The sequence below is a fragment of the Scardinius erythrophthalmus genome (genome assembly GCF_964197995.2).
Source record: "Scardinius erythrophthalmus genome assembly, chromosome: 3".
NCBI classification, from domain to species: domain Eukaryota; kingdom Metazoa; phylum Chordata; class Actinopteri; order Cypriniformes; family Leuciscidae; genus Scardinius; species Scardinius erythrophthalmus.
The window spans coordinates 10,155,927-10,180,486 of NC_138223.1; the positions used below are offsets into that span (position 1 = coordinate 10,155,927).

At 36.6% G+C, this 24,560-nt stretch overlaps 2 protein-coding genes across 6 annotated transcripts in view; one reads left to right on the top strand and one right to left on the bottom strand.

The window, feature by feature from the left end:
* Window positions 1–6,356, bottom strand: part of grk4 (G protein-coupled receptor kinase 4) — a 47,091-nt gene extending 40,735 nt beyond the window's left edge. For 2 of the 4 annotated variants that reach the window (XM_081361501.1, XM_081361500.1), the window contains exon 1: window positions 5,808–6,356. In XM_081361501.1, coding sequence (XP_081217627.1) covers window positions 5,808–5,859 — 52 coding nt within the window. In that variant the 5' untranslated portion in view covers window positions 5,860–6,356. The remainder of the gene's footprint in view (window positions 1–5,807) is intronic. The other 2 variants (XM_081361502.1, XM_081361503.1) reach the window with 2 other exon arrangements.
* A 2,819-nt stretch (window positions 6,357–9,175) lies between these two features.
* On the top strand, window positions 9,176–23,912 carry tspan5b (tetraspanin 5b). 2 transcript variants are annotated; one of them, XR_014029900.1, is made up of 10 exons: window positions 9,188–9,551; window positions 11,290–11,340; window positions 11,468–11,614; window positions 13,399–13,569; window positions 13,943–14,068; window positions 14,297–14,344; window positions 16,153–16,269; window positions 17,011–17,072; window positions 20,375–21,225; window positions 22,247–23,912. XR_014029900.1 is itself a non-coding variant. In XM_081361507.1 (9 exons), exons 1-9 carry the CDS (start codon window positions 9,471–9,473, stop codon window positions 20,385–20,387), a joined length of 816 nt encoding a protein of 271 aa, XP_081217633.1. In that variant the 5' UTR covers window positions 9,176–9,470; the 3' UTR covers window positions 20,388–23,912. The 2 variants fall into 2 exon arrangements, 1 of the variants encoding a protein (XP_081217633.1); XM_081361507.1 differs by having other exon boundaries at window positions 9,176–9,551; window positions 20,375–23,912.
* Window positions 23,913–24,560: the final 648 nt, after the last annotated feature.

Sequence of the window (24,560 nt, forward strand, 5' to 3'; positions counted from 1 at the left end):
TAGAAGAGGCAAAAGAGAATTTAATTCTTCTGTACTCGTGCGCTGTTATCTGTGCGCACAGCCACACACACCCAAAGCACGTGCACATAGAGAGAGGCGCATGCAAACTCCGAACTGATTCCTCTTTCGCCTTGCACTTGGATGGACACATACACACAAAATTAGGTCGAAATACCAGTCTCGGCAAGTATTCTCGTAAACACAGTCGATTATGTCTCAAGAGAAAGGAACAAGAGAAGGATGTACGTCATTATAATGGATCTGTGCGTTCGGTCTTAAAGTGACAGCAGCCCATAAACACCTGCTGTTTTCTATACAAAACACAGCTTTAACAAAGACGAATCTATATTAAATTTATACAGTGAACATGGTGTTATTTTACAATTAATTATTACATTTCTGTACCTGAAATTAATACTTTACTCAACTTTGTTATATTGTATTTATCTATGCTTCTGATTTGTGCAGCCTATTTGTTTTGTTCTTATTTCTTACTGACTCGCCTTTAATAATGTCTGAACTTTATAAGTTAGGCTAGAAGTTTTTGATGTGGTATAACGTGTGCTTTAAGTAATAAATGGATAGCAGAGTTACCACCCCACCCCTAAAATGTGAAAAATTATCCGATCCGTGACTCAAAACGCAATATGATCCTAACCGTGAGTTTTGTGATCTGTTTAACCACTAACTGCAACAAAAAATATGTAGTTGTTATGCATTGTGATTATTAAAATCATCTATATATTTAATATACACAACAGTCTCTCCTAAACATAATTAAGATCTAACATGTTAATTCACACAGCACAGATGCACATAGTCCACATGTGCATTCTTGCATTTGATTACACATTGACAACAACATATCACTCACTCAATATGCAATAACATACACACACACACAACCACTGAGCTGTTTGACCGGTCAAACCCTCACAGATGATACACATCTGTTTAATCTACTCTAAAATCTACAAGGAAGGACAGATATGAGCAACTGCTGAAGTGAGACAAAGAAAGAGACAACAATGAACATCCTGGTCAAGACTTCATTCCACAAGTCAAATGTCTGTCTATGTAAGACTGTAAGTAGTTTTTGGAACAGCTAATGTAAAGCTAGACAAGCATATTCTCTGTATTTACATAAAGGCACAACAAGATAAACAGGAAGATGAGCAAGATGACAAGAAAAACACTCTTTCACTCTGAATCAATTTTGCCTACAGACAAATTTAAGTCTGACAAATACTTCTTCCTCATTATTCGACACAAACACACACCTTAAAAGAAACACAATGTGTATGCTGTTTCAGCATTCCTCAAAATGTATTTGGGAAGTTGACATGAAATAAATTCGGAAAGTTGGCATGTCCTACTGTACTCCATCTAAAACTATTTTAAACAGCATTGTGCTTTTAATAAAAATTCAGCATTTATGAGCTGATATTAATTATGAGATTACAGCAACGATTTGTTTAAAAACAGCGGAAAATCTAAGAGTAAAAATGTCCAGATACATGACCTACCCTTTCCTTTGTACATTTGTATGAATTATAATCATCTAAATTGAAACAATCCCAGCAAATGCTAAATACCTAAATCAATTCATGAAACCTCTCCATGTGTAAGCTTTATTAATGTAATAAGCTTAGATGACCTCAGAAATGCAGTTACCTAAAGAATAGCTTTATCTTGGACAAAAAAGTACTGAGCCCTATCTAAAAAAACTGTGCACGACCTTTTACTTGCTCTACAAAACAAGTAGTGAAGAACATCTAATCAACTAACACACTCAAAGAAAAGAGAAAGCTACTGACGCAACTGTGAACAAAAAAGGCCTTATAAAGAAACTGTGGTTCTCAATCTTTTTAACTCCGAGACCACCATTGTCCAGACCATATAAAGCCCCCATTCTCATGTGGGCTAAGATAGTCCATTAGACTGTTTGTTTTCCATCCTTTTATTAACAGAAACTCTGAGTGTCAGTTAATTAAAATAATGAACTGCGATTAACATTGTGATTCCAGAACTTTCCGAACTTTCTGTTCAGAACTGTATGTTCAGCAGAAATAACAACAGCTATTCTTAAGACAAATTAAAACGATACATATGATGTCAGTTTATATGTTGATTTTAGCATTTAGCATAAAGTCTTTTAGCATTTTAAGTGAATAAGTATGTTTTTTAGTCTTGCAGCCCCATGAAGTTTGCTGAGGCCCCCTAATTCCCTGTGGAGTATTTCATATCATAGCTTGTCAAAATAAATAACAGAAATATTGAGTAGATTATCTTAAAGATGGCATGAAATGAAAATTCCAAATGCACGTTATAGATCGTACAGTGAATGATTCATCCATGTTTCATGGGCTGTAACTAACGATTATATTTGATCATTAGCCTATTTTTTACGATTAGTCGATTAATCTATCGATTATTATTATTATTATATTCAAATTATTTTCCGATCAGTTGATTAATTCTTTAGGTTAACTTACCAATAATTGATAACCATAGCTTCTGCCATTAATCTTTCAATGTTTTATTCAAACATTTTCTCATAAAATACAATTTAAAAAATAACTAAATGAGAAGAATTAAAAGGCATCTATCAGTAATACAAATCTCCATGATGGCTGCACTCATAGTCACTGTTTAGGATTGACAGCAAAGTGTGAGTCTTGAAATGTTTCGCTCATATCTGTATGAACAAAGAGCAGAAGTCACAACGCCAAGCAGCGACAGTATCAAAAATGGTTATGTCCATAACACCAGGAAGTTTTATCACAATTGACAGAGTGTTATTAAATAAACGAATCCAATCAAGCCGTCAGATCACCGGCATCAGATATTTAAAAATATATATATATATTTTAAGTAGACTGTGGATGTGAGTCCTGAAAATGTGCAGGTGTCAGTTTGGTTATATGCGCTTGTCAAAAGGCTGTATGAACGCAACCGTATTAAGCGGAGCTGCCATACTAGCCATTAGCATCTGGTCAAGAGTTTTGTTTTATGTGAAACATTACAGGGGATTAGGGATTAATGTGAACAGTGTGACACATCGACACATTCCCCTCAAATTGCGGATTTTTATAATCGACGGTTTTGTTTTGTGTGAAACATTACAGGGGATTAGGGATTAATGTGAACAGTGTGACGCATCGACACATTCCCTTCAAATCAATGGATATTTGTAATCGACGTAATCGATTACGTCGACGGCGCGTCGTTCCAATTTTTTTACTCAACATCCAATCAACAAGCAATGCATAGAACCAAGTCCCCACATTTTTTTCTTTTTCGATAATGTTACATTGGGATGCAAGTCGCAATATGGAAGCCACAATATGGTTTCATTAAATTAATTAATTAATTAAATATGGTTTAATTAAAAGAAAAATAGTCCATTAAAATTCTGAAAACAGCAGGACAAAGGCTGCAACACTATTAAAATATATTATCTCTGTATTAGTTACATATTTAAAGGCATAGTTAGCTAACATGTACTCAGTGCTTTCTATTTTAATTTCTACCCACATTTTTGTGTCTTCCAACTGATGATTTTGGTTTCTTGAGCGCACCTGAACTTTTTTTCTACCCAAAAGTTTTATGCACACCATATAAAGTTGCGATGAATTGGAGGTAATGAGATATATTTTCTTCCATACTGTGACATGCATTTGAGTGTTACGGATTATTGAAGAAGAAGAAAAAAGTAGGGCGGCAAATTAGTTCTATGGATCGGTTGTTGGTTGAATTTTGAGATGTGGGTATTGCACTGAAAAGCAGATGAACATGAGATGGCAGGTGATTAAAGGGGTGGTATAATGCCCTTTTCACAAGATGTAAAATAAGTCTTTGATGTCCCCAGAGTGTGTATGTGAAGTTTTAGCTCAAAATACCCCACAGATATTTTTATATAGCATGTTAAAGTTGTCACTTTTTGAGGGCGAGCAAAAACACTGTCCCTTTAAATGCAAATGAGCTGCTGCTCCCAGCACAGGGGGCGGAGCTACAACAGCTTGTGTTCTTTTACCTCACACATACATGCACTGAAAATTTCCAAAACTTTTATGTTAAAAACCGAAGTCAGAAAGATGGAGAGACTCAAGATGAAGTGACAACATTTCTGAATGTTTAGTTGGTGAATTTATGTAGCTTATGTGTAGCTATCTTCTAGTCATTGATTAGCATATTCTGTCTTGATAATCTATAAATCGTGCTCCGGGGGCGGGGTTTATGTAAATTTTAGGGTTAGTGATGTCACTAACCCGGGAGGAATATCGTGTAGTCCCTACCAGTCGTTTGTTGTAGTCCTTAAAAAGCAATTTCTTTAAAAGAAAATATCTCCCTTTGCTTTGAACTTTGAGTGTCGTAACTTTGCAGATGTTGTTTATGCTCAAACAGCAACATTACACACTAACTCAAGTTAGAAAAGTGAAACCATATTCAACCACCCCTTTAAAGTCACCATGAAATCAAAGTTTGCAATTCTTGTTTTTTATGGAATAATGTAGTATTTATTATAAATGATTTATTCGTGCACATAATCACATAAACACAGCAACATCTCTTCTCTGATGACGTGTTTACTGGCGTGAGGGCGGGACAACCTGTCACTCACATGACATCACATAAATGGCAAACCACAACCATCCAATCAATTCCTGACAGACAAAATCGAGTCCCGTCCTACATTTCTTCTTGTTCGAGAAGCCGTGTCACTCAGATATTAATTGTTCACAATAACACCTATAACATGCATTTAAAAAAATGTTAATTCCATGCCAACTTTAAAATGAATACTGTCATCCGAGGTCATTACAGTAAGCGTTTGTTATAAAAGTTTTGATTCACAAACTTGCATGACACGAAGAGCGAGTACGCAGAGTTATACCCAAGATATATAGCGCCGGTAAGTTGCCATTGGCAATGGTGAAATATCGGCTGCATCCGAAATTGCATACTTCCCTATGTAGTAGGCGAAAAACAGTAGCCTATGCGACAAAATAAATATGTCCGAATTCACAGTATTCATAAAAGAGTAGGAAAAAAGTACCCAAAAGACCTATTTCTGGCGAGATTGCATATGATGGACACTTTGTAAATTTGAGAATTTGTAAATGCTGATGGTATGTCACATGATAATGACAATTTGGCAAATATAGTACGCCCAGATTATATTCCAACTACACAGAACATACTTTTTTAGCGGTTGCGAAGTAATTACTTTGGCTATTCAAAATAAGTACCTACTCAAGAGAGTATGCAATTTCGTAAGCAGCCACTCTGTTTGCCAGTTATTATACACACACACAAAAAAAGACACATTTGACCGCTCAATTATGCGCTTGACCAATCAGAATCGAGTCTTCCAATAATACCCAATTTACCACAGATATAAGACCAGGTCCAGCTAGGAGCAAGCCGACCTCACTCATATCACAGTGTACTCCTTTGTGCGCAGATAGAGGGGCAACCTTGCGGCCTACAGCTGCAGTTCAACCTCCCTCTCAGGTGAGGAGACGGGGATGGGTGTACACTGCGGTCTCTGCGTTATAAATCCAGGGAAAATTACATAGTAACCTCCATTAGGGGTCTGACAGAGGAGACTGAGCATAGGAAGTGCGTACTAGCATACTAAATGAGATGCTATTTAACAGAGAGCACTCATTCAAGAATGTAGGCTATACAGATGTGGCGAATGCAGTCAGATCCAATAAGACGCTGGATTCAGTCCCGTCCATGATAAAGTTAATACGGGATTCGTTTATCGATAATTGATTGCGCCATTGCCTGTCTCTTACCTTCCCTCGCCTTCAGCAGCACGGTGTTGGCCACGATATTCTCAATCTCCATTGTCAGAAAAAAGATCCCGTGCAGTCCCGATACATTTCACTTAGGAGAAAAAAGACGAGGACGGTCGCGCTGTTGGTGGTGGTGATGATGAGGATGATGTTCGGTGGTGAGGATGGTTATGATCGGCGTGAATTTGGCGTTGGCACATTGCAGGTTAATTGTATTTCTCCATATCTCGCTGTTGAACCCCCCACCTTTCCGCTCGCCGTGGACATGTAACGTTACTCTCTCTCCCCCTTGTTAGCATTCAGTGCTCAGCAGTCCTTCCTGTCTCGAGCGAGCTCTCGCTTACACCGTCAGCTCTGGAGGAGGAGGGATCATCTTACAACCAGAATGTAACCTAACAGTCTCGCTCTCTATCTGATTGTCTGCTTTTACAATATTTGCGAAGCCTAGAGCCTACAATACTCAAAGTATTGCGAATATGCTACATATAAAACAGCACGTTTCTCGCTCACGTATCTACTCAGATTTATCGTCCACTACATTTACCCAGCAAAGACAAGGCAGATTATTGTGGACAAGTTCATCTCAGTGCAGAAACTTCCAGATAAATAGGCTACCGATTTTTACTTATTTAACTATTTGTTGGGAAACTAGGCAACTATGCATTTTTTACTGATGTTTGCATATTGAAGATAAGATTTCTATTACATTAAACAAGTGTAACTAACAGACTTACTAATGTATGTAGCCTACATGAAATAATCTAATATAATTAGTTACTATCTTTATATATTATTAATTTTAATTTAATGTTACGTATACTGTGGTATATTTTTAAGGTGAAAAACAAACAAACAATGAATTCACATCATTGGTTCTTCAACAAAGGGGACGAGGTCCACTAGGGGGCCTCAGCAAACGATGTACAACATGTCAAACTGACATTTAATTTCAATTTGTCCTGTGAACTGTTTTTATTAAAGAACATATACGGTTCTTAAAACTTGTGGAATTAAAAAATGAATCATAGTTAATTGACACTCCTAAAAAGTTTGCAAACAAGCAGCATTATCATTACAGCAAAAGTTCTAATGGAAATTAACAGTGTTGGGTGTTATGTATTACTAAGTAATGAATTTATGACTTTTCCCTTTGAAAAACTAAAGAGATTACTCTTATTTTTTCTGGTATTTAATTACAGTTACTGCTGATCGTCATTGCATTAAATACCGGACTATTGAACAATTATAAAACAATAACCTTCTCCCTTTAAATACTTTGGTCATTTCAACAATAATTGGTGCAATTTTATATTATTTATTAAATGGGCTTTAGAAAGTAATTGGTATTAAGCAATTCAATACTGTTTAGAGAGAGAAGCTAATTACTGTTGAAGATGTAATTAGTAGCTAATTACTGTTTTAGAGTAACTTACACTAGAAATAATATATAATGATGTATTACTCTAAATGTTGCAAAAAGACAATGTTTAAAATCAAGTTTACTCATCATCACATTTTTGCAATTTTAATGTCTCTCAGGGCAGTTCATTTTCATATTATCATTTCAAACGTAGATATTTCATTATTTGCTGAGGATAAGATTAAATTCACATTATACATATTTCTCACCTATTTGCTGAGTTAGTAACCAAATGTTTGAAAACAAAATGTGCACTGTAAATTGACATCTTTTTGGATACATACTGTAGATCGTCATAATAGTATTTACGAATTGAATTCATTTTGCAGTTCATCTTGTTCTTGCAAGGCCCTTATAAAGTGTTGATAGTTTGTACACCATAAAAATTTATTGTTGGTTTAACTTAAAAAAAAAGTAAGTTACCTGGTTGCCTTAAAATTTTGTGTTCACTGAAATTAAAAATGTAATACAATGAAGAAGATAATTAACAGAAATTTAAAATAATATGTTATCTGAACCACATTAATTATCTAAGTTGATTTGACAAATAAATCATGTTTTTACGTGTACAAATGAGTTTTTATGGTCTGTAGTTTAGAGAAATATCAACACTGTGAACTCAGTTGACTAGATTGACTGTAGTGAGTTTATTTAATGAAGGGCGTGATCTTTGGTATAATCACTGTGTCTGGGAATTTTAGGGTGAGATCTATATGATAACTGCAGTGATTTGCTGACTCATGAGGTGATTGTGCATGGATGACCTTAATGCAGAACAGTGAGGTGGTCGCAAGGCCTTGGATTTCCACCGCCCTTGGGGATATTACAGCCTGCTTCACTCTTACACAAGGACACACAGATACAGCCTGTCTAGACAGCGCTCTCAGCTGTCTGATATTCCAATTAATTGGCTGAGACACTGTCACTAAATAAGCTTCCATAATAACCAATACATGTATTTAGTGTCTCTGCAAGCTAAAAGGTTTTATGGCATGAAATATTGTAGAAAGCAAAGCTTATCAAACACCTCTTTAAGTCAAAGTGAATCTGTAATCCACTTATTCAATATAAATTCCATCCACATCCAAGTACTGATAAGGAAAGCCACTGAGAATTGACAAAATCAAAATAGATGCTGAGCATTGCAGTGTTTTTATTCAGTATTTGTGGCCCACAAAATGTGACTTTAGTTATCAAAAAGCACATCTTATGGCAGCACTTTGCTTCTTCAAAAATTGACAAGTATTCTGTTGCGTAGTCACCTTGTACACCAAAAACATAATGTAGTACAGAATCAATGCTTTTCCTGCACTATTGGCACATCAACTAAGTTTTGATGTGTAGCTTTAGTTTATGTCGCATCATATATAGCCTACTACTCAGTTTATTTCATATTTGGGTCTCGAGATTTGGTGACTTTTATTTTGAAATTGTAGCCTTGCCTTTGTCAAATGGGTGCGGTAATGACAACTGCATCTCTACAGTGGCAGTGACAATTAAATTGTGATTAATTGAATACTCACATGTTACAAGGACAGTTCAGAACGTGATAATACAACAACATGCACCTCTGAAGATTATTCTTTCAATGCACAATTACACACATATATTTTTTTCAACCAACAAGCCATGTGATTTTGAGGTTTATTTATTTTCTATTCAGAAGTGATACTGCTGCAACCGAGAATTAGACTTTGAAATTTCTAATCGCACAATTTAAAAGCATAAATAAAAAGAAATCATGTATAATGTTACAGTATTTCACTATAAATAACAAAGCATTTATATATGCATATTTTTTCCTTTTTCATAATAATTATTTACATCATAATACACATGCATCTATTATCATTATAAAAATTCGTTATTTTACAAGTCATCATCATTGTCAACCACATACGCATAATTTAGCGCTAATTATGGAACCTTTATTTTGAAGAGTCGTGTTATGACATAATTCATTTAACCGGAAGTGACTCTAGTCTTTATTTGTAGACGAGCGCTCGTCCCGTTATTCGCTGTTATTATTATTATCATCAATAATTATTTAGATTTTTCGAGGCAAATTAATTGTTCCGGCGAAACAGGCAAAGCCCCGTGTGGCATTGCCTACCAGTCTGTAGAAATGTCATAAACATGGAGTGAAAGGACAGAGCCAGGTTTCCAGTCGGTGGGCGATTTTTTTTTTCCTCTCCGTCATTAATAAAACCGGGAGGAATTTCTCTGTTTTATCAAACGCAAGTATGTCAGGAAAACACTTTAACGTGCACGAAGTGGGCTGTTGCATCAAATACTTCATATTTGGATTTAATATTATATTTTGGGTGAGTTATCCATTTTTGACATTGTGTGCGTGCTGCTCTTTTTCATTTTTTTTTTTTTTTTCGTCCGGGGTTTAACGTTAGACCAACCTCTGGCTGTCAGACACATTGGCTTTGCCTCAAATCCTAGTGAGCTGTCTACCTAGACAGCATTGTCAAACGCGCCAATGAGACCCAGAATCGAACGTTCTATGTTTACTTATGAAGCCCCAAACCTGTGTTGAATGTTCGTTAGCTTAACGTTATCTTTCAAATGCTATGACACACTAAAGTACATTCGAGCGTTACGAAAGGAGCTTATCTTGGACCGTCCAAACGCGCTTATGACTCCAGAAATGCTTTTAAAACGTTCCGACTGCACTTATTGTAATATAAATAATGTTCAAACGTTACAAACACTCTTTGCTGCTAAAAAGAAATTCAGAAATGCTGTTAAAGCATTCCAAATGCACCTATGATGCTTAAAAAATGCGGTTCTAAAGTTCATAACATGCTTATGTTATGATCGACACAAAAATGCTGTCAACTTTTCCAAACATGCTGTCTACGCAGGCAGCTCAGTAGGTTTTGAGACCCAACAAATGTGACAGGTGGTTTGTGCTTTGTCCGCATCAGAGGTCAATCTATGGAAGCCTATTTCCACCACATAAGAAAAAAATAAGTCATAATTGTATGTCATAATTTATACATTGGTCGTAATTGTGCATCTGCAAATAACATCTTAAACTGTACACCTTTATGTACATTCATAAAACTTAATATGTGAATTTATGAGATTTAAAAAAATCTAAATTATGACTCCCAGAATTTCAATTTAATGCAAATAATTTTGACTTATGTCATAATTATAACTAGGGCTGTCAAAAGATTAATCGCGATTAATCGCATCCAAAATAAAAGTTTTTGTTTACATAATATATGTGTGTGTACTGTGTATAATTATTTTGTATATATAAATACACACACATGCATGTATATATTTAAGAAATATTTGCATACATATACTGTATATATTTATATATAATTTATATTATATATAAATATAATTTCTTTATATATAAATTACACATTTTTCTTAAATATTTACAAGCATGTGTGTGTATTTATATATACAAATTTAATTATATACAGTACACACACATTATTTAAACACAAACATTTATTTTGGATGCGATTAATCACGATTAATCTTTTGACAGCCCTAATTATAACATTAAGTCATAAATCTGAGATAAAATGTCAAAAGTATGACATACTAAGTAATAATTATGACTACTGAAAATGTAATTATGAGATAGAATAAATCAAAATTACGAGATTAAAAGTTAGTTATAACTGTCATAATTCACTTTCTATGTCAAAATTATGACTTTAAGTCAGAATTTCTACTCGTCATAAATTAGACTTAGTGTGACAACTTTTTATGTCAACAGATGGCATACTGATTAATAAATATAACTACTGTAAATTGTAATTATGAGATTAAAAATTTTAAGTTCTCTTTATGTCATAATTATGCCTTTTTAAGTCAGCATTTCGACATGTCAAATCAGATTCAGTATGTCAACATTTCTAATAATTATGATTTACAAAAGCAAGATTTTCTTTTCTTATTTGGCAGAAATGAGCCTCCATAGGAATGAATGTGAATGTAACCACAAACCAAATTTAGTTTCGAAAGTAATTTATAGTGCTGATCTGATCTCTCTCTCTGTCTGACACACACATATACACCCTTTAGCTGCTGGGAGTGGCATTCCTGTCCGTGGCTCTGTGGGCCTGGAGTGAGAAGGTGAGTGAAGCTCATCTGTTCACGAGCACTTCATATATCAATCTAGCAAATCAAGTGAGATCTTGGTCTAATTAAAGTGAAATAAAGTTAGTGTTCTCAGTTTTGTTCCTGTTTGTCTTTCCATCAGGGGGTCCTCTCCAACATATCCTCCATCACAGATCTGGGTGGGTTTGACCCAGTGTGGCTGTTTCTTGTGGTCGGAGGGGTGATGTTCGTGCTCGGCTTCGCAGGATGCATCGGTGCTCTGAGGGAAAACTCCTTTCTTCTTAAGTTTGTATGTCATATTTTGTTTTTACCAATGAGTTCAAGCAGAATTGTATTTAGTGCACCTACCATCTGCCATTGAAGTCATGTGACCGTGGTGTAGTTTGTTTATAGCCTGCGTTAGCGTTTTTTGTATTTTGGCTTAAAAATTTTATTAAAATTGATGAACAAAATATGCAAGTAGCATAAACTTTTGTTGGTCACATAGATTTTTTTATAGCAATAATCAAGAAGCCTTTTGTTGAGTAAACCAGAGTGATGCTAACTTCTAGGTTGGCCTACAAAAATACATAATCACTGCAGCGCAGCAAAAGAATAACGTTAAAGTTTTAGGTACGGTTAGGTTTTAGGCTTTCAGACTGGCATAAATTAATTTCCCTGTTATGACTCTCGGCATATATTTTGTCATCTTTATCTGTCTGCTTTGCAAATGTTCTACTCCAAATGCAGCTTCTGTGCCCCATTTTGCAATGTATTGTGGTGAAAGTTGTTACAGAGATTTGCAAGAATGTAGGATGGTTGCAATTATTACATTGACGTCATGACTGCCTGTCAGATTACTATAGCAATGACTATATTAGTGTCCTCCACACCAACACACAATATCTTTCTGTTTATTATCCACACACTGCAGGGTCATTCAATGTCAAATAATTTTTTTTTTTATTGTTCATATTTTTTCTGAAGAAAGACAAACATAAATAGTGATTATGAAAGCCAAAAAAATACTTTAGAATTTTTACACAGAGATTGGTGGTACTATTAGTAAAATCTGTTGACCTTGGCAATCTTTGTTGCATTATATGCCAATTGTAATGGTTCAAAAATGGGGGCAAAAGCACTTTTTCTTTTTTTTTGGCCCAAAGTTTGCATGCTTGTAACTCAAGAAGTATTAAATATATCTTAATACCCTTTTAGATTTTGGGTTTTAACAAACGTTTGTTTTGGTATCATCACTTTTAAAGACCCTATATGGTTCAATCCCAGAGATATGGAGATCTTAATGCAGCTCCATGAGTAAATTGGTCAATTGTACACATTTTCAGTGGCCAAAAACCAAATGCGGGTCACTTTGCATATAGCTGGTGCTTTTTTTAATTTAAAGAGGAATATCGGAACAACAAATAATGTTGAAACTAGAAATGTATCTCATTTTTTCCCTATCAGCACATTCGCATAGAATATACGTACTGTGCAGACAAATGTGAATAGAGAGTGCAGTTGTGTAGGCTAAATGTGTTTTTGAATGGCTGGATATGACATGAGTAACTACGTGGAGGGGTGGGATAGACTGGGCTTGAAAGTGTGTGAACTTCCTCTCTCACAGGTTCTGGTGGTCTGTGTTACTCCTTTCATGTGAGAGAGGATGCTGTGAGAGCTTTGTGGGAATGTCAAGAATGGTATTGCAAACGTATTACAAGAGGCCCATTTCCTCTGTAGGGTTCTTAAAACATCTGGAAACACCAGATGAACTGTGATGTCACTCTGGAAGCATTCATTGCGGTCACAGTGACAAATCACCGCTCACTGTTCTTGTATAAAAAATTGTGTGTGCAGTTGGAGATGAGCGTTGTGAAAATATGTGAATGTTTTGAGAGGGAAAATAAGAACTACGTCATCTAAAAAAAAAAAAAAAAATGTGTCGATGTTGGCAGGGTTAGGAATCATAAAACAGAGAACATTAGTTTAATCTGTTGTGGGAAAGTAACACGTTTTTTATTCATTGGAGACCCTTAGGGCAGATATTATCCATCATGAGTTGCGTAACCCAAACTCCGATGTCGTCTTTTACAGTTTTCCGTTTTTCTGGGAATCATATTTTTCCTGGAGTTGACAGCGGGAGTCTTGGCGTTTGTCTTTAAGGACTGGATTAAAGACCAGCTCAAGTTCTTCATCAACAACAATATTCGAGCATACAGAGACGACATTGACCTACAGAATCTCATTGATTTCACGCAAGATTATGTAAGGACACACAAAACCAAACCATGAAAAGTGTATACATACAGTGTATATGTGAAGAGTTCAGATGCAAAAGCCTCTAAGTGTCATCTGAAATTTTCTTCTAGAATGATAATTTTGATCAGTAATTTCACTTAAATGACAATTAATAGGTAATTTTCATTGCTATTTCAATTACTGAACTTAAAAATACAAGCTTGATTAAAATGATCATTCTAGAAGAAAATTTCAGATGACACTTAGAGGCTTTTGCATCTGAACTCTTCATATATACATAAATGTTAATCTTAGTAGCTGCAATCTGTTCTAATCTGTAATGGCTTTCATCTATTGGTTGGTTCACACATCAATATTCATTGCATGAATGTTTCTGCAGTGGGAGTGTTGTGGAGCTTTTGGGCCTGAAGACTGGAATCTGAATATTTACTTTAATTGTACTGACACTAATCTGAGCAGAGAGAAATGTGGGGTTCCCTTTTCCTGCTGCACCAAGGACCCTGCTGTAAGTAAACACACAGACACTTGACTTTCAGTCATCTTATCACCTAGAATGTGTCATAGTCTCCTTCCGGAAGGCGTGGGAACATAAACCTACACATCTACACACCCACATACAAAACAACAGTTCTCTATTTTATAATGCTCAGACCCTAGGATTTAATGTGGAATGTTAAGTTGATGTTTTTCAGAGGACTTAATCTAAGATTTCTTCCTGTTTTCCTTCCCAAAGGAGGATGTGATCAACACTCAGTGTGGATATGACATTCGAGCGAAAGGTGTAAGTACTCTACTCTTCTGCAAAATAATATTCACCCAAAAATTCAGTCAACCCTTATTTACACTCATGTCTCTACAATCTGTTTGACTTTCTTTCTTTTGTGGAACGCAAATGGATTTAAACAATATACATTTCCATATAATTGAAGTATACTGGGACTGTTAAACTTTAAAGGGTTAGTTCATCCAAAAATGAAAATCCTGTCAGTAATTACTCACCCACATGTTGTTCCAACCCCGTAAGACTTTCGTTCATCTTCGGAACACAAATTAAGATATTTTTGATTAAATCTGAGAGCTGGATCACTCCTCCATAGGCTTCTAAGGCATTATAACTTGCTGGCCCAGAAAATGCATTAAAGACATCGTTAAAGGGATAGTTCACTTTGAAATTAATTTTTGGTATGTTTTAGCTTACCTCAAGGGCATCCAAGATGTAGGTGTCTTTTTTTCCGCAGTAGTTTCAATTTTGATATTTTTAGGTCAAACCGTTCTTGTCTGTCAGTCATATAATGCAGGTCTATGGTCACTGTCTCAAAACACATGCACAGAGTCCAAATTAAAACAATTCCCCGTCGTCCAAATTAAACAATTCCCCATCGTAAGTACACATTGATGGCCTAAGACACGAAACGAGCGGTTTGTGTGAGAAAACGAACAGTATTTATATCGTTTTTACCTCTTATACGCAGCCATGTCCGAGTGATCTGATCTGATGTGTGCGCAGACTGGTGCATAGATATATAAACACTAGATGTCGCCTTGTCTACGGCAGTTCATTGGAACGAATGTCTTTAAGGCGACATCTAGTGTATATATCTATGCACCAGTCTGCGTACACGTCAGATCAGATCACTCGGACATGGCTGCGTATAAGAGGTAAAAACGATATAAATACTGTTCGTTTTCTCACACAAACCGCTCGTTTCGTGTCTTAGGCCATCAATGTGTACTTACGATGGGGAATTGTTTAATTTGGACGACGGGGAATTGTTTTAATTTGGACTCTGTGCTTGTGTTTTGAGACCGTGACCATAGACCTGCATTATATGACTGACAGACAAGAACGGTTTGACCTAAAAATATCAAAATTGAAACTACTGCGGAAAAAAAGACACCTACATCTTGGATGCCCTTGAGGTAAGCTAAAACATACCAAAAATTAATTTCAAAGTGAACTATCCCTTTAATATAGTCCAAGTGACTACAGTGGCTCAATCTTAAGTTTACAAAGCGACGAGAATACTTTTTGTGCGCAAAAACAACAACAAAAATAACGACTTTATTACACTATTAATTTACTTCTCTCTGGGCCTCGAGTTTTTTCACGTAGTATAACTGCGCAGCGCTTCTGTGTTATACATCACACGCATCACACACATGACCAGCGTCAGCCAATAGTGAGCCTACGTGTGACGTACAACACAGAAGCGCTGCGCTGCGCTGTTTTACTACTTGAAAAAACTCGAGAAATAACATAAAAGTGATCCACATGATCCAAATACTGTGTTTTAATAAGTAGAATTGTTTCATATTTTGCATGTATTTAATTTATCTCTGGCTAACACTGTGTCAGAACCAGACCCGAGCAGCGCGACTCGACAAAAGCAACCAGAACCCATTATATCACTGATGCTGTCTACACTGGATGCAACACACATGACAATTTCCTGACATACGCCAAGTGCTCGTGCTACTTCTGACACGAAGAACAAATAGATTTGCAGCGGTCATTTTGTCGCATCCAGTGCAAACAGCCTCAAGTTATTGGTGTAGATACACTGTAAATGTGTGTTTTTTTGTGTAAAGGACAACGAACAGAAGGTGTTTATACACACGAAAGGATGTGTGCCGCAGTTTGAAAAATGGCTACAGGAGAACCTAACCGTGGTTGCCGGAATCTTCATAGGAATTGCACTTCTGCAGGTGAATAAACAATGACAATCAGTGAAATACACACACATGTTGTGCATGTGCCACTGTTAACAGAAATGAAGGGATAATGGATAACTGATAATGGAAAATTCAGGCACCTTGAACATGATACAGTGCTCTGCAAGAATATGAAGACCTACATACAGTTCTCTCATTTTACATTTACCCTACATTCTAATTTATAAGTGATTTATTATTTTATTTACTTATACAATTATTCAAAATATATTCAAAAAGATTTTAAATCATAAAATAATTGTCACAATATTACTGTTTTACTGAATTTTTTGATCTAATCAAATAAATTCAGCCTTGGTGAGACTTTTTTTTTTTTCTCACTAATTCTACCCAAACTTTTGAACAAAAATGTAGCTGGTTTGATATTACTTACAATCTCTGGGACCTTCAGATACATCAAAACCCTTCAACGTTGATCACCATTTTTATATTTCATGCATTGTTTTAATTTATCTCCAGCTTCTCGTGAGTGCTTTTTAATTTCAGCTGCAGTCCTTCAAATTTACAACCAAAACAACCTCCCAAGTGTGGTTATTTTATTGATTTATTGACAGCTGTGTGCTCTTTAGGGTGTTTGAATACTTTTAGAAGGCATTAAGCCTAGATCAGATTTAATAATGTCCAGGAAGCCACCTAATAAATTGTTGTGCTCTGTAATGTGTTATCTCTGTGTTGTCTTGTTGCCTGAGACATTAACCCATCCTCTGCTTCTAGATATTTGGGATCTGTCTGGCACAGAATCTACTGAGTGACATTGAGGCGGTCAGGGAGAGCTGGTAAGAAACATCAATGATATAAGAAGTACACTGTCTTGAGCTCTGCATTTTGATTAGAGCCACCACACACCCTAATGTAAGGCTGGGAAACTGTGAAAAAGAAAAGACTAAAGGCCTGTTCATACCAAGGATGATAACTATAATAATAAAGATATAGTTGCATTAAAGGTACAATATGCAAGAATTTTGCATTAAAATATCCCATAATCTCAAGGCCAGTGTTATATATTTTGTTAAGTTGATTACTTACAATATCCCAAATGTTTCCAACTATTTTTAAATCGTGAGAAAATTGCGATTTTAACCAAGGAAACGGGGCGTTAGAGCAGGGGGGAGCTGGGAGTCGCCAGTCAATTGCGTCATATCCGCGTTACCCTCGGTTTCCGCTCGTACTGCGTGGAGTCCTGGACAAATGCGGAAGTTGTAGTTGTAGCGTCCATCTATGGTAGCGTCTATCAAGCAACAAACGTTAGCTTGTTTCTTGCAGTCGTTATGGAACACAATTATTCTTTACCGATTGCAGCTGGTTCTGTCGACAAAGCATGCTTAATTTTATATTTTCCAAATGTAGCATTCGGTAATAGTTATGTTTATGTAAGGGAAGTATTATTGCTTTGGGTTTGTGTTTAGTTTATTGACATTGTTTATCACGTTTGGTGTTTATGGCCATGTAAATAAATATAGCATGTGTTATACATAAAGATTAATCAGTATTTTTGCAAATGATGTGGGTATGTTCGAATGTACTTTTACAACAATTGTTTAGAACACGTAAAACTTCGCCGCATTATCACAACAATGAATTCGACATACAGTAACATCTATGATAACCAATTTAGTATTAAACCTTACTTTTCTTGCGGTTAATTCATTTTAATGAAATAAAAGTGTGATGAGGTTCAAGAGTCAGGAAGGAAGAAGACAGGGATCGGCGTGACTGGGACTCGTACTTTATTAAAATAAAGCAAAACAAACAAAAGTCGTGCACAACGCGCATTCACCGTGGCAACCGCGACGCACAAAACAGTTCAAAAATGAGAGCTCGGATCCACCGGTTTTCTTTCTCTGCGTCCAATTTTCTCTTCAGTCTCTCTCGTTCCAGCGCGCGGCTTATAAGCGGTCTCTCCACGCGGATCACAGCAATAATAAGACATAGGTGTTCGTCATTTGCACTTGACCTACTTGCGTCCCGCTCGTCTCTTCTCTCTCCCATTACAGACCGTGCTGAACCACGCCCCCCTCGCCACAAAAAGCATGTCATAATAAAAATAGAAGTTCATCCATGAACATGATTTTTCGATTCCCGTCTGACTGATTTACATCCGCGGTGGAGTTTAAAACGACAGTTCCCATCATTCCACGCTCCTTCACATCGTCATCAAGCTATGCCGTTGTTGTTGTTTGGAATGTAGCGCCCTCTAGTGGCAAAAAATTCTTGCATATTGTAGCTTTAAATATACTAAAAATACATATTATATATTTTAAATATGAAAGAATAGCAGAGTCCACACCACAACTATAACGATAAAGGCAAAGACAAATGATATTGCTGGAATCACTTTCACAGCGATTTTTCCAGCTGATGAACGATAAAAACATTGAGAGCTAATCAGAATCCATTCTACTTAAATGAGCTCAAGCATTTAAAGCAGCAGATGTCGTCCGCTGGCGTGGACACTAATATATAGGGTGTGTTCACACTTGCCAGGTTTGGTTCTATTAAAACGAACCTTGGTGCGATTGCTCTGTTAGTGCCGTTCATTTGATTAAGTGTGAACGCTGCCATCTGAACCCTGGTTTTTTCGTCATTGTCTAGACCAGGGTTTCTCAAACTCGGTCCTGGAGGGCCACTGTCCTGCACAGTTTAGCTCTAACCCTGATCAAACCCACCTGAGCAAGCTAATCAATGTCTTCAGGATCACTAGAAACTCACAGCTAGGTGTGGTTGATCAGGGTTGGAGCTAAACTGTGCAGGACAGTGGCCCTCCAGGACCGAGTTTGAGAAACCCTAATCTAGACATTGCCCATCACGGTTCAGGCTTCAGAACCGCGTCTCCTCGCAGCAGATCTTCGTGTGTGTGTGTGTGTGTGTGTGTGTGTGTGTGTGTGTGTGTGTGTGTGTGACGGAGGGATTCCTGTCGCTGTTTTGACTTCTTTACACATTTTTTATGCACATACTGTGAGCGTGTTTAGCTAGCACTCAGTATTGTTTTGGATGTTCGACAAGTTCTGTTGCAAAATATACGTTATAAAAGCCTTGTTTTTTTCTGTATCTTTAGGTTTGGTGTTAAAAATGACAGTGTGGACACTAAGCGAACCAGGACTAAATGAAAATATTAGTTTTTGTTGGGACCAAGAGAACTGAACTACAAGTGTGAACATAGTTGTCATTAAAGTTATTGTTCTTGGTGTGAACGGGCATTAACAATGATGATACTGACTAATGCAGATATATTACAGCTAATTTGGCTATATAATTATGGCTAAAAAACACCTTTTGTATTAAAGGGATAGTTCGGCCAAAAATGATATTAAACCCATGATTTACTCACGCTCAAGCCGTTCGAGATGCATATGTCAATCATTTTTCAGACAAACACATTTTCAGTTATTTTAGAAAATGTCTTAGATCTTTCAGTGGTTATAATGTCAAGTTATGGGGTCCACTCCTTCAAGTCCCAAAAATGTGCATGCATCCTTCACAAAAATAATCCATCCGGCTCCAGGGGGATAAACGAAGGCCTTCTGAGGGTAATCCGTGCGGTTTTGTCGTAAAAATATACATATTTAAAACTTTATAAATGAAAATAACTGGCTTCCAGCAATGGTCGGCGCGTGTTCACGGGAGATGGATGCCGGCCTATGACGTAGAGTTTGATTTAGCTATACTTCGTGCTACGTCCTACGTCATACGCCGGCATCCATCTCCCGTGAACGCGCGTCGACCGTTGCCGGACTTGAAGGAGTGGACCCCATAACTTGACATTATAACCACTGAAAGATCTAAGACATTTTCTAAAATAACTGAAAATGTGTTCGTCTGAAAAATGATTGACATGCATCTCGAACGTCTTGAGGGTGAGTAAATCATGGGTTTAATATCATTTTTGCCCGAACTATCCCTTTAATTCAGACTGGCAGCAAAAATCTCTTTAGTTTAATGCATTCTCAGACCTTTTTTGGTGTGTAGTGCACTGGAAGAAATCTTTTCTTAATCAAACAGTCATTTTGATGGTAATAGGCAGGTAGAGGGTGTCTCATCTTGCTAACATTTCGGTCTCTCTCTCTTTTTCATCCTCCAGTTTGTTTACCTGAAGCACTTGAGCCGTTCTGCAGACAGAGCCTCCATCTCTCTGTCACTCAGCAACAGGGTTTGCATTGTCATCACAGTCTCCTAGCAACCAGTGAGGGATTCCATTCACATACCTCCTTTATTACATTGTACATCGACATCTTCACGTTTCCACCATAATGGTGTGTCCAATGCTAGATTTGTTCTTCAAATATCACACAAACACAAAATCTCCAGAGTATTAACATGTTGAATCTACATACAACTAATTTGTCTTCCTTAAGACCATCCACAACGTAACAAGAAACACTAAAGGCCACTTGTATTCTGTCTGCGTTGTGTTTTTAAAATGTTATGCCTCAGATGAACGTATTTGAAACGTTGAGCATTGCATTTTGCAAAATGTCTGGTAGATGATTATCAACTGCAGTTCATCAGTTTGGCAGATGTAACAACGATTCAGTCATTGAAATCCGTCCATGTTTGCAGGTAAATGCAAACAAGCTCAGTATTTTTAGATAATTAGTTGGCCTAAACAAATGAGCGCACCTTTTTCCTGCACTATTTGTCCTGCATAATTATGCTGAATGGAAATTTAAATATTATGAAATGTTTGTCAGTGCTAAGAAAATAGTTATATTGGTAGCTGAAAACATGATCAGATTAGGCAAAATATTAATAACTTGCGGGGGATGTTTAAAATGTTGTGAATTACTAGCATCCTGTGGAAATCTGCTCAAGCCCAAAGTATATGGCCGTCCGCATTCCGCGACTGTCCGCGCGCTGTCCCTGTGATTATCATCATCAGTAGGACCGCGGCCGCGTACAACAGCGCATGTGCGACTGACTTGACCGCTTAAGGCCGGTGACACACTGGATGCGTGGCGTAAGCGTCTCAGCTGCGTGGCGTGTCCGTTTTTATTTCGGCTCCCATGTTAACAGGTTAGAGCTTGCACACTGCCTGTGTGAGACGCGCTTCTCAGGCGCGGCTCGAGCCACGCGGAAAACGCGTGCATGCTAGAAATAGAACCGACGCCTATTTTTCACGCGACACGCAAGCGTCTTGGAAGCGTTTCCAAGCAAAATTGAATAGGAAAAGATGTTTATATGACATTTTGACACGAATACATATTAATAAATGTCATTTTGATGTTTGAAAGTGTCTAGGGTTTGACATAAATGCAAATATAAATGCAATTTAAAGTCCGCGTGAACCGGAAGTTGCAAACGACTTTTCTCCAGTGTTGTGACGTATTTCCCAGTGAAACGGAATATTGAACCGAGGGCAGGGTTTTACTCTAGCGCTCCTCCTCTCCATCTCTGCTCATAACAGACTAACGGTTTGAGGGGAGTGGTTAAGCGTTTCCCAAACCAAGCCGTCAAACATACGTCATCAGGGAAGGTCCTCCAATGCAGAGGGGAGGGGCATTTTCAGATTTTGATTAAAGATTACGAAGCCAAAAAAAAATTTGTGTGGATTGACTTGCATGGATGAATTGTTCACCACAAAACGATCAATTTAGGCAAACAAAGTAAATATGGTCAATTTTGATTTCATGTGGACTTTAAAAAAATATTATCGATTTTCAAATACTGCACCTGTCAATACAGAACGAAATATTCTATAGACTATATTGCCGTCAACACTGCCGACGTTGTCTTTGCTGCTATATATTTATGTTTAACATGAAGTATAGGCCTTCCACAACTCTCTCCCCATGTGTCAAATATATCACCAATATGTCACCTAGCAGCAGCAGCGCCGCGTCAGACACGCTTCTGGTGTGCAAAGACATGGAAAACGCGACGCAGCCGCCACGCAGCTGACACGCAACAGAAACGCCACGCTCATGCCACGCATCCAGTGTGTCACCGGCCTAAGAAATAGATAAGAGCGCATGCGCAAAACACGTCTGTCCGCGCTAAAGGACAGCGATCACGGAAAATGAAGTATACCTGGGCCTTCAGATTTCTGTAATTCTGCTGAGGCAGATTGTGCTAAATGTTGAGTTACTGTCTACTTAACACTACATGACTCTCAAATGTATAGAATTCATTGAAACTATTTTGTTCACATTGTCAGATTGTGTGTGTATATTACCTGTTTAATGGATTTTATTAAAACACTTGCTTTTGAAACTTAAGGAAAATGCACTGCATGCTTACTGGAATTACACTACATTTTCCCCGTGTGTTCAGCTATATGAAGATATTTTTGTGAATGGCTCTGTTTATCTGTACTGGATTTTGAAATTATAGCCACTGTGTAAGTAATGGTGTCACTAGAATGTTTTAAAAACATTAGCACTGGAATTTAATACTTTGATTCAGACTGTCCGATTCTGGGGAGGTTTAGAATAAAACCTAGCAAACTGGGTCATATGGGTGAATTACAAATGTATTGGAGTACAAAGTATATACTTGTTTAAAAATGCAGTCAAGAAGAGAGTGAAAGTTGCTAATGTCTTTGATACTCAGTACATCTTCAAAGTTGCTAAAAAGATACTCAAGTACAGTAGCTAATTACATTTATTCATATACTTTACACCACTGGTTGATTTGGATGGAAGCATATGCCATATGCATAAATGTAAATGGGGTGGATTATAATTGGGGCTTGTTATTATGAGATTCACCTGTATTTATGATATTGAATCATTAAATCTTTCTGAACTCATAGTGTCTGTCAGAAAGATGAGGAGAATGTTTTGACTTGATTGTGACATGAATCTGCAGCCTGTTACATAGTGGTTTTGTGACTTTTGTAAAAACAGGGTTTGTGAGATTATTTGTAACACAAGCTGATTTAATGAATCCATGTGGTTGTGATAATGCTTTTTCACTTTACACTTTCATGATGTGTATAACCTTAATACATCATAATATGTTTGTTTTCAGTTGGTTAAAGTTTTGGACTGTCTTTATGAAAGGTGAAGTCCAAAGAATAGCAAAAGACTGCATTTAAACTGGCTTTCACTGGTTTTGGAGAACAGGGAAGCTTTAGTATTGAAAATGTCCAGATCTAAAAGATTCCCTTTTTTCTAGCACTTGTAATTTAAGTCTGAATTTTAGTCCAGCTTAAACCTTTGGTCGATCATTGACCAGTAGTGCCATAAAATAATAATAATTTTCGTGCATTTTCTCAGAAAACTGTTGTAAAAATGACATTTTATGGTAAAATGAAACTTCGCATAATCACACAATCATCTTGTTATCACCAGAAAGTATAGTTTTTCTGAGTAAATATGTATCTAATAATGGCATATTAGGGGGAGGGGGTTACAAAAAATAATTTTAAATGGATCTGCTTGTCTTATTTGGGCAGAACTTTGTTTTTATTATTTAATTCTAATTTTCCCATGTGTCTGTGCCATTTCTTAATTTTACATGATCTTATTTAACAAATGTAATAACAATTTACATTGTTTTCCAATATGGTGGTATTGGAAACAATAAATTTTTTATGTTTTTGTATGTGTGGTAAGCCTGTGTCTATGTCTGTGACTCTTTTCTAGACCCTATTCATTAATAAAGTGTTATTAATTGTCTCCAATATTTAATTATCACCAACCTATAAGGATCATTAATGTGTTTTAAAGTTTATACTTTTTAGAAATAAATGTAAACATAAATATCTGCAATACACTAAATGTTACTTAAATTGTATTTTATAATTTATTTAAATATGTAGGCTACTTTAAAGTTACAGCATTTGCTTTTATGTTTTGCGTTTGATGATTCAGAATATGAGCATAACAATCTATTTTAGCTATCAATAATGTCAATTTGTGCAGTTTTAAGTTTGAACGTCAGATGGCGCTAGAGGCATGAAACCATGCATGAAACATTACCCAACCCAAGGTGTAATAGCCTCTAAAGATAAACTGATGAGGGTATGGAGTAAATTCTGAAAATGACATAGAAATTAATATTTACTCATAGTAGAGAGCTGTACAGCAAATGTCAGAACATTGCAAACAACGATTCAGGAATGAGCCAGTCATGGTTCACGTGACACGGTTAGGCTACAGATTACCTTTGCCTGAGTCTTCATGGTTTATGAATAATTGCACAAAGCGTGGATCTTTATCTCAGAAGGTATGAGTGAAACAACGCTGTATTTCACTGATGCCCTTTTAAAAGTTTATTTATTCCTTGAAAAATCCACCAACAAACATTAAAGTATAAATATGAAA